The sequence below is a fragment of the Syzygium oleosum genome, unplaced genomic scaffold (assembly GCF_021117445.2).
Source record: "Syzygium oleosum isolate NSW1041296 unplaced genomic scaffold, Sole_v2.1 Sole_v2.63, whole genome shotgun sequence".
Classification (NCBI taxonomy): Eukaryota; Viridiplantae; Streptophyta; class Magnoliopsida; order Myrtales; family Myrtaceae; genus Syzygium; species Syzygium oleosum.
Genome location: NW_026607547.1, coordinates 433,592 through 443,900, shown reverse-complemented (window position 1 = coordinate 443,900; position 10,309 = coordinate 433,592). Strand labels below are relative to the sequence as shown.

At 44.5% G+C, this 10,309-nt stretch overlaps 1 protein-coding gene across 1 annotated transcript; it reads left to right on the top strand.

Annotated features, from left to right (window-relative positions):
• The first annotated feature begins 5,216 nt into the window (after window positions 1–5,216).
• Window positions 5,217–6,486, top strand: LOC130137165 (ribulose bisphosphate carboxylase large chain). The gene is given in 6 exon segments (XM_056307930.1): window positions 5,217–5,252; window positions 5,451–5,536; window positions 5,538–5,691; window positions 5,694–6,030; window positions 6,033–6,144; window positions 6,146–6,486. Coding segments are annotated over 6 exon segments (942 nt in total). The 3' UTR covers window positions 6,363–6,486.
• Window positions 6,487–10,309: the final 3,823 nt, after the last annotated feature.

The following is a 10,309-nucleotide window of genomic DNA, read 5'->3' as shown; positions in this document are numbered from 1 at the left end:
ACTCTGACTTAGTGACCAGTTTTCAGACTAGCTATACATAAAAGCTCCAGTTTTCCAGGTGGAGCTACACTACAAATAGGAGTCATTCATAAGCTACATCTTCCTATGGCATATACCTGTAAGATCGTTAATTGCCTGCATCTGCCTGGTCCACAAATTCTTATATGTAAATATTGATTCAAAGAAAGATACTGGTCATCCCTTTAGAGATGCCTAAAGGGCACAAAACCAAAACAAGAGATAGAGCTGTGGTTAAAGATGGCACGGTTCCAGCTTTCCCGCTTTGATCAGGTGGCAGCTGTCGGGGTACTGGTAACTAGCTTAGTGAATCGATTGGGAGCCTCCTGTATGTCGAGTTCTACACGGATACGTGCACAAGATAGGTTTGCCCATGTAGCTGTCGCTTTCTCCTCCAGGTCGAAAAGCCAGACTTAAAGTAAAAAAGGGGGGCTACTTCCAGAGAGTTACTATTACACAAGAACACAACTAAATTCGACGAGTCTCGTCGAATCGAGGGTATTGAACCTGCTCTAACAAAACTAGACGATGATCTTCAAAGCAACAAAAGTGCAAAATGAGGTAGAAATGTAATTGACGATGTCTCTAGCTCACACCACCCTTGAAACAGGATCTCAGGTTGTTACATTGGGAGCTCTCAGAAACCGTTGTTTCCAGGTCGGTCTCATAGCCTGTCTGTGCTTTAGATGGGGGCAGAGCCCAACCCAAAACTTCCCAGCTCTCGAGGCATAGGAATCCGTTCCCTGCCAGCCTCCGTTTGAAGGGGGCCCGGCCCTCTAATGTTGCGTGAGGAGTGCAAGGGGATGGTTTCAAGAAAGGAAATTAGAGACGGCAGTCTTATTTAATTAAAGCCTTCCATCCGTAGCAAGATCCGCTCCCAGCCGCCCGTTAAGAGGTGGGTGCTCCCCAATCCTCGCATCTTTTGTTCCACTCCAACTATGCAAATAGTAGATCATCCTGGCAAACCACCTTCGTAAACAAAAGAATGTAAAGTCTCCGCTCCGCCTCGAGAATTATATCATTCTTAACAGCCCGAGACAATCCAAGCCAGCCAGCCTTTTTCGATCCTTGTCGGATACAGCAGCTGGATCCCCGCCTTTCCAATCTGCTGATTCAGCCGAATAAGGCTCTTCAAAAGAGGGTACCGGTTCCGAGCCGAACAGGGTTTCATTCATTCATAAGGGTTTCTCTTTCGACCGTAACGTGGACAGGTAAGGAGACGGTGATCTTCTTTTACTTTAACCTCATCGGGGGTTTCACTATGCCACTATAATATAATGTTGCTGTTTCAAATCTTTCTGGATCTGGAAGTAGGAGTACTGCTGTGGCAAAGCTAGCTAACAGTAAGTTAGATAGGCCCGAAGCCTTTTCTTTTTAGTCTAAACCAGACCATTTTTTGTACCTTGAAAACCTCTTTAGTTGCTACGAACCTAACCCTCGGAGGTTACGCCTCCAGAGTTTACGCTTTATCCAATCCAATTCCTGCCTTTGATAAGCAAAGAAGAAAACTCTTTTAGGGAAGCAAAAGCCCTCTTTCACTTCTCGGAGTATCAAAAATTGGCTGCTCACTCAGTAGTGGACTCACCATAGCGCGCTAAATAAGAATGCACATGACATGTAACCAATCCCCATCCGACAAAGGCAAGGCGAAGAGCTCAGCGAACAGAGTCAAGCCAAACCTTCAACGAGAGACTAATCATCTCCTTATTTGTCTTTCTGATTGAAAGGACTGGGGTGGAAGGCACGGCAACTATCCCTCGCTGGGCGAGTAAATAACTCTTCAACAGTCAGTTCTATCCGCAATCCCCTCATACACCATGCAAACTAGGAGAATGCCTCTCTCGGTGTGTGAGGAGCTAGATAGGCAGAGTCGAGCTTTTATATGGGGGGAGTCAGAGGGAAAGAGGAAGGTGCACCTAGTAAGCTGGGATGAGATTTTCAAACCGAAGGATCAAGGGGGCCTAGGCTTTCGAAAAAGGGCTGAAATGAATAAAGCCTCTTTGGTGGGTTGGAGATTCTTCATGGAAAAGGATAGATTATGGACGATAGTGCTGCATAATAAATATCCCATGCCTAGCCGAGGTGTGCAACTGGAGAAACCTACTCAGGGAGCTTCTTATGTTTGGAAGGGAATAGTGAACAGCTGGAACGAGGTGAATGAAGCGGTGAAGTGGGTGGTAGGGAATGGCAAGCTGGCGAGATTTTGGTTAGATCGTTGGATCATGGATAAACCACTCTTGGAGTATGCTTTTGGCCCGGTTGATCAAGCAAAACTTCAAGCCAAAATAGCGGATTTATGAGGATCGAATAATCAGTGGAAGTGAGAGGAATTTCAGCATATTCTCCCTGATGAAGTGGTCCATAGAATTGCAGCGATAAATGTTCTTGTAAATGATGAATATGAGGATGCTATCTATTGGTCGGGAGCATCCAATGGTGAGTTCTCTATGAAGTCAGCCTATGATGCCATTTCTAAACTGGAAGGTGGTAGTGCAGGGACTGTTTGGAAGGCAATATGGCGAGCAAAAATTCCTCAGCGTGTCAGGTGCTTTATGTGGCTAGGAACAAAGGAGAGGTTGAGAGGCATTACGCTCGTACCTTTCAGTCGAGCGACTTCGTTCCTTGTCGGACCCTTTGTCCCTGGAAACTTTCTATTGGAGATAACTGGCCACTATTTTCCAAAAGAGTGAAGTATAAATGAATTGGACTCATAGGTCTCCCTTGAGGCAGGAAAGGACGAATCCAGCTTGAAGAGCTCAGATCAGAGCCTTCACTACATTCCAAGACTGGAAGAAAGTACATATTTTTATATGAAAAAGAGACTCTACCCTTTCGTTCTTTTCTTCATCTACATTAACATTAGTCACATCACATTTTATCAGAGAGTTAGGAAAGAAAGAATGAATGCCTAATTCTTTTATGGCTGCCGCTGTTAGTGCGATAACTAAGAGAGCACTTCCTATTAGGATCTTGATCCCGCTGTTGTCAGTTCCCGCCCTTTCTATTTCCCCCTTCGATTATCGGTGCTATGGCATCCATGGTCTCACTCTGTACACCTGCTTCTATCGCCCTTCCTACTTCTGTCATTAGTAGGTCCCACCCCTAACTTGATTGCACCTACTATAGCTAAGCATGCTATCGTGGTTTGAACCACTTGTTGGACGTTTTGTAGTTGGGGTTCCTTGTACTTGTAGATGTCTGTTTTGACGCTTTTTATTTTGGACTTTATTTCTACGTCCTTCAATCCTCTTTCGGGCGATCCCATCTGTCGGTATTTTTGCTTTTTGCCTTTTCGATGGCCGAATAAATACAAGGGACTTTTGCCATTCGTTTAGGATCTTTACGGGCTTGACTCCTAATCTCCATCAGAAGAGAAGAGATTGAAGGTAATTCTATGCTAATAAAGTAAGTAGTTTGTTATATCCAATTCTTTAAAAAAAGTATGTATTTGAAGTTTGGTAAGATCTTACCTCTCTCTTGTGGAAGAGAGAAAGGCACTAAGACCCGCTAGAAGGACTCTAAGGGAAGAAAGAAAACCGTCCTAGTGAGGTGCAATGCTTAAACTGTGATCGGTAAACAAACCCTACAGAAGTCGGAATGGGATACTTCACTAAGGAAGTAGCACCGGCGGTTAACTATACTAATCATAGCCATTCTGAGTTGCGTTTGGGTATGGAATGGATAGGCCCCAAGTGGCTGCCTCTCCTACTACCAATGTGTGTGGGCGGATCATCGCCCCTTCATTCTGGTTCTACTTCATTCGCTATTAACAAGACGGCACACGCAAGACAAGATGTCAAATCCATAAGAAAACTGACCCTTGAAAGGTGTATTTTAAGCCTTTTCCTTTTCTGCCGGAAAACACTTGAAGGATACGAGGCATAAGACTATTGATCGAACTTCTTAAGAGGGAACCGCTACTGCAGCCAATCCATTGAAAGGTGAAGGCAATGCTAAATGCAGATGCAGACCTATGGGGTTCTCCCCTTTGCTATAGGGTCATGTTACCAGCTTTTTCGCGAATGTGAGGTTCAAGTACTGCCATCCTTTGTTGGTCGAGTTCGCTGTGTAATTTCAACAATGCCTTTCGAAGCCGAAAAGGCTGTAGCTGCATCTTTCGAGAAACTAAATAATAGGTGTCACGCCGATGATTAGGAGAAGGTATCTTATGGCTTAGGGAAGGGCGCTTCCGCCCAGATCTATGATTGATCTAGGATTCCCCGAGACAAGACGAACTGTCGATTCTCCGATAAATGTCAATGACTTAAACATGTTTCCGAGACTTCAACATACATCTTTGGCAGCGGCAAGGAGAGGAGTGTTTTTGACTTCCTAACACGGATACCAAGGCAGCTGAGCAGTGAGGAATAGGATCACTTTTCCTTTCAGTCTCGAAGCAAGCTGTGGTACAATCCCTCCTTCGCTCCGGCTCGTTCTGTTCCCGTGTAAAAGCTATACTTTCTATTTTTATCACGCAGTGAACGAAGTTCGCGATGGGTTAAGGGGGGCCCTACTATAGTATAGGGATCTGGGATTCGGTATAATAACTCCTCGTAATTCAGGCGAGTGGAGGAAAGTGAAGTTGACTATTGGAGGAAAATAGGCAAGCCCTACTAGTACAATAGTATAAGGAACTAAAGGAACTACTCGGCTATTGAGAGACAAAAAAGATTCGGCTCGTAGGCTCTAGAGATTCACTCTTTTTTTTCACAACGAGAGGAGTTTACTACACATATGGCCTCGTTTAGCCTTGTCTTAAACGTTGGCTCCTAGGTAGGTCCAGAGCTAGCTAGTGTTCAGAAGTCACTTAAGAGATTGAATATGGGTCCTATTAGAATAGGCTGTAGCCGCAAAGAGATAGAGATTCGCATTCGGGAAGGGAACCATAGCAACTGATAAAGGCTGCTGGTGGAGCCGGAGAAGAACCGGGATAAGGGCTGGGGCCTTAACTAAGTACTAAAGCTGCTGGAGCGGCTGCCTTCGTTGACTCCCCACGAAGGAATCGGAATATCCCTACTTCCCCTTACTGTCCTAAGCGGGGGAGAAGGATTCAAAACCTTGTTTGAAGGAAAGGCTGTCAAAGTCGTTGACCATAAATCCGGCCTTCTGCGGAGATAAAAGGAAGAATAGATTTCTAATCTTTTATGTATTCCCACCTCAAGCTCGGTCATTGGCTGTCCTCCTCAATCGATTGGACTATGGCGAATCTCTCGTGTCTTGGTCTTGGGGAAAGTGTAAGACGCTATTGCTCGCAACTGGTCTTGATCGATCTGTCGGTCCAACAAAGAAGTCAACTCTAGTTGCTTCTCCTGTCCGGTCGGAAATGGGTATTCTGTTTATGGTGGTTGGGTCGGCAATAACTCCCTTTTGGGAATAAGGAATCGATCGTCAACGTCTTTGGTTCCCGAAAATAAATCTTTCTGTAGGAATAGGAGGTAGCGCGAATCCCTCCTGCTTATTCTAAAACTTTCCAAGGCCCGCCTCACGGCATCCAAGTTGAAAGAGAGAAATTGAACAAGTAGTCTCCTATTTGGATGTACCATAAAACCTAAATTGGGCTTATCCGCTAAGAACTACGGTAGAGCGCTTTATGAATGTCTACGTGGTGGACTTGATTTTACAAAAGATGATGAGAATGTGAACTCCCAACCATTTATGCCTTGGAGAGAACCTTTCTTATTTTATTTTGTGCCGAAGAAACACAGGCTGAAAGAGGTGAAATCAAAGGGCATTACTTGAATGCTACTGCGGGTACATGCGAAGAAATGATCAAAAGGGCTGTATTTGCCAGAGATTTGGGAGTTCCTATCATAATGCATGACTACTTAACAGGGAGATTCACTGCAAATACTAGCTTGGCTCATTATTGCCGAGATAATGGTCTACTTCTTCACATCCATCGTGCAATGCACGCAGTTATTGATAGACAGAAGAATCATGGTATACACTTTCGTGTACTAGCTAAAGCCTTACGTATGTCTGGTAGAGATCATATTCACTCTGGTACAGTAGTAGTAAACTTGAAGGAGAAAGAGACAACACTTTGGGCTTTTTTGATTTACTACGTGATGATTTTCTTGAAAAAGATCGAAGCCGCGGTCTTTATTTCAGGGTCTCTCTACCAGGCCCCTTCGGGTGGTATTCACCTTTGGCATATGCCTGCTTTGACCGAGATCTTTGGAGATGATTACCTACTACAATTCGGTGGAGGAACTTTAGGACACCCTTGGGGAAATGCACCAGGTGCCGTAGCTAATCTTTTGCTCTTGTGCAATGATTGGCACATTACAGTAAATGAAGAGAGAGGAGTTTTTAACAAGGTCGTCCCTTTACTCTATTCCTGACGTTAGGACAGATACTGAACTAGTTGGAGGCCTTACGAGGGCTAATCTACTACTTGACTCACGAGTTGCTCAATGAATCTCTTGATTCGGTTTTTGGCTATCGAGAAGAAATATGAATAATATAAGTTCCGGTCAGCTAGTTCTGTAACATGGGTATAATAGATTTTGGATAACTGAATAGTTGGAAATTCTCTCCCCGAATCGCCCTAGTTTCAGACTTTAAACTTCTTCATAACTCGTTAGAGCATGGAATGCTGCACTGGAGGAATATGAATATGACCTTAGTGCACAGAGTTTTCTAGATCGTCAATAAGCTGTGGTCTCGTAGAGATTGTCGGAGAGAAATGGTAAGAAGGAAGTGGCAGCAGTGCAGAAATAGGATTAGAGCTTGTCTCAGCAAGTGATTGGGATTTTCGACGAGGTGTTCGAAGTGAACAAAAGCTAGCTGGCATAAGCTTAGCAACGGCTAAGCCCAAAAGAGGGTACTTACTAAGGCAAAGCTATGCATGTTTATCTAGTCTACTAGAAAGAACTAACAACTCAATGGGATACTTTGCTTATAGCAACTATAACTCGAAAAGAAGAGTTGAGATAGCTCAAAGAAGAAAGGAAAGAGGTAACTGTAAGAGTTCACTTACTTCCCCAAGATTGATTTTAGTTTCTCCTAAATATCCCTGCAAATGAAGATATATTTGCCTTAAACACATAAGGCTCTCACCAAGTAAGCAAGACTGGCTGGCTGGGTGAAGATATTAGTCCTCGCTTGCAGAGCTATGGCTATAGACTCCAACTAAAATTGGGTAGGCAACTCATGTTCCACTGAGTGGAAGGCTTACAACTGTATGAGCTTATGACTAGCTTTGAGGACTGGCTGGAAAAATAAATTCTATTTTTTCTGCGGGAAAAGACTTATTTTGAGTAGGCAAAGACTGGCCTGGCTAGCCTAATAGGTAAGGGATGAAATACGAATTTCTTGCTTGAACTATAGGAACCCTAGAGCATAACCGGCTATAAAAATGTCTCTCTCCCGCCGATCTATCCCGCTCCTTGCTCAAAGGGACCTCCAAAAAAGGTTTTCCCTTAAACTGTGACTTCAACTGGACCATACATATCCATTTATTTGATCGTTTGGAGGACTGAAACTGGCTTTCCTAAAGAAAATAAAAGAGGTGAGATACTGCTTGTTGACCTTCTTCCCCCTAAGCGCTTACTCAAACTCAGAGTAAAAAGAGACTTTTCAAACCTTTCAACAAGAAACAAGACAAGCACTGCTGGACTGGGAACTGGTGGCTCTCAAGGCATAAAAGAAAGAGGCTAGCTTAGAACTCGCACTGTAATTTGATGGCCTTTAGGATTGCTTTACTAGATAAGAACTGGCTTACATAAGGAAAGCCCTCAATTTTGCACTAGAAGCAGCTTTCTTTTCATTCCCTGATGGCTTAAACGAGATTTGTGCCATACCTGCAAGATAATGATCACATCAATCACTGGCTCGCCTATTTGAATGAATTGAAAAAAGAGAATTCATTTAAACCCTTTATTTAAGTTAAGAGAGGGCTTAAGACTTATTAGGGTTTAGGACTAGGACTAGCCTTGTTACGAGCAATATCCGATGCCAGGGCTTAGGTAAGGAGAAGAAAGAGATAGGCTTACAACTTCTACTGCCTATAACGCAACTCCTACAGGCTGGCCAATGGCTTACAGTAGGACTTATTATTACCCCGGGGCTGTGACTTTCAGTGGGAATGAGGAGACTTATCCTGCTACTGTCCATAGAGGAACTTGTACTACGGCTAGAAAGTACTGCTACAAGGGCTGTATGGACGAGAAAAAGGGAGGAGCGAAGCAGAATCCCTCCTGGGGCTGGTGAAGAGTTTATAACTAGGGACAGAGACTACTTTAAAAATCACAGGCTGGAGGTTACCTTTTTTCTGCAAATGGATTGGCTTTTAGGACAGATTAGTATGTAAATTCAGGATCATCAGCTGGCCGAAAGAAGCAAGCAAAGAGTCTTACTCTAAAGAAAAGCCTATTGCTATTCTAGCAATCCTGCAAACTATTAATCGAAGTACTTAGCACTCACCGCTAAAATTGGAACTGCATCTATCCCAATGAATTTTTAGCTTGTTCCTTAGCCCTCTTCTTTAGCACTGGCTTACTCAAAAGAAGCTGGCCTAGCAGATGACTCTTAGTTAGACTGGTACTAGTTAGGATATCACATAAGGGGAATTCTATTCTAGGAGTTCTCCAAAGCCCTATTCTAGTAGATCAGCCCTATCCCATATAAAAGGGAAAAGCTATATTAAAGCTCTAGCCCTTGATCCTTCTGACCTAGAACCTGCTTTCTACTCAGATGTTGCATAGTTCGACCTTGGCAAATAGCCCTGCCCTAAAAAGAAATCTCTCTTTTCTCTTCTTGTACTGTCACCTTGGATGAAATCCTTGTTCTTTCTTTGTTCCAGTTTCTTTGCGGCTTAGCTTAGAGAAAAGGTGACTTCTAGTTCCTTTCGGGCAGCCTAAGTAACAAGAAAGAGGGAACAATTCCTTGCCTGAAGTTGTGCTGGCTGATATAGCGTATTCGGCTTGAGACTGCACGGTGCTCTAGGCTTTGAAGGAAGGAAGTCAGGGCTTTCCCTAAAGAAAATAGTTTTTAGTAAGTACTCCGTAGACGGAGGTTCGTTTCCTAACCTCTCGCCCTGCTCACCACTCCGATTCTTCTCTTTGATCCTTTCCACGCTTCTCAAGGAGGGGACTTTCTCTCCCAACCAAGGGTAGAAGTAAGCGAACTACTCCTTCCCTCTGCCCAACTCCGAGGTAGGCTCCGTCAAGAGCTTCCTCGTCCGCGCAGTAACAATGCCTTTCAACTCCTTATTTTTTTGTTCTTTATGTGGGTCAGCGAGGATCAAGGACCCCTTCCTTTCTTTTTAAGTTGGGTGATGGGTAAGTGTCAACCTATTCTATTGGTATACTCAGGGTTCAGGCTCTTGTTGACCATAGCAATTTGATCTTCCTCCGAGAGTCTCTTTTGAACCTATTTCGTTATGCATCCGGTTCCGTTATACAACTCTATCTCTGGCCACTTAAAACCGTATGGAAGCCTGACTTTGGGGTATAGGGAGAGATTATAAAAATCTGCAACATCATACTTGTCCCCACTCAACAACTTAACTGCCCGTTCAAGGCGACTGATCTTCTCCATCAGAGGATCGGACGGCTGTGGTGGGACGTATGGCACTATCTGATTCATGGGAGTGAGAGCCAAGGACACGGCCGGTACTGGAGGAGGCTTTCTTCGGATCTCTTCCTCGTAGTGATCTACAGGTTCAGCAACTGCGGGCTGATTCTGAACTGGAGGGGGTACGGGGTATACAAGTCTAGCATCTGCTACTCTTGGTTGGCTTGGTGGTTGTGGATCTGTGTCCCCTGAGCCGGGGTGGTAGATGGAGGCTTTGTTCCTTGAGCAGCAGGTGCAGCCAGGGTATTTGGCTACCTGCGAGGTCAATTGTGCTAGCATCCGGGCAATCTCAGATAGTTGACGGCTAACTGCCTCGTTAGAAAGTTGCTGATTTGCCGGAGCTGTAGGGTTCAGCTGGTGGTTAGAGCCAGTGGACTCTTCATTGTCCCCATCATAGAGAGGGTTCCTGGTGCCTCGGTGACTGGCGTTGTTGGCCATGATCTCTGGGTCTGATTCACCAAGGCGTTCTAGGTCCTCTATTTTGACTAACCTCCTGGACGGGCCTCTACTAGTAGTTCGCACCCACCTGCGGTTTGCAAACTGACGGCGAACCGAGTCTAAGAAGGATTCCTCTTGTACCGAACCTATGGTTCAACACTAAAGATTAGGGTAGGATGTACCCTAAAGGCTGACACCGGCTTAATAAAAAAAGATTTCTAAAGACCGCAAAGATGTGTGCTTGCTGCTGTATGCTGAATCAAGGGGTCCCGGA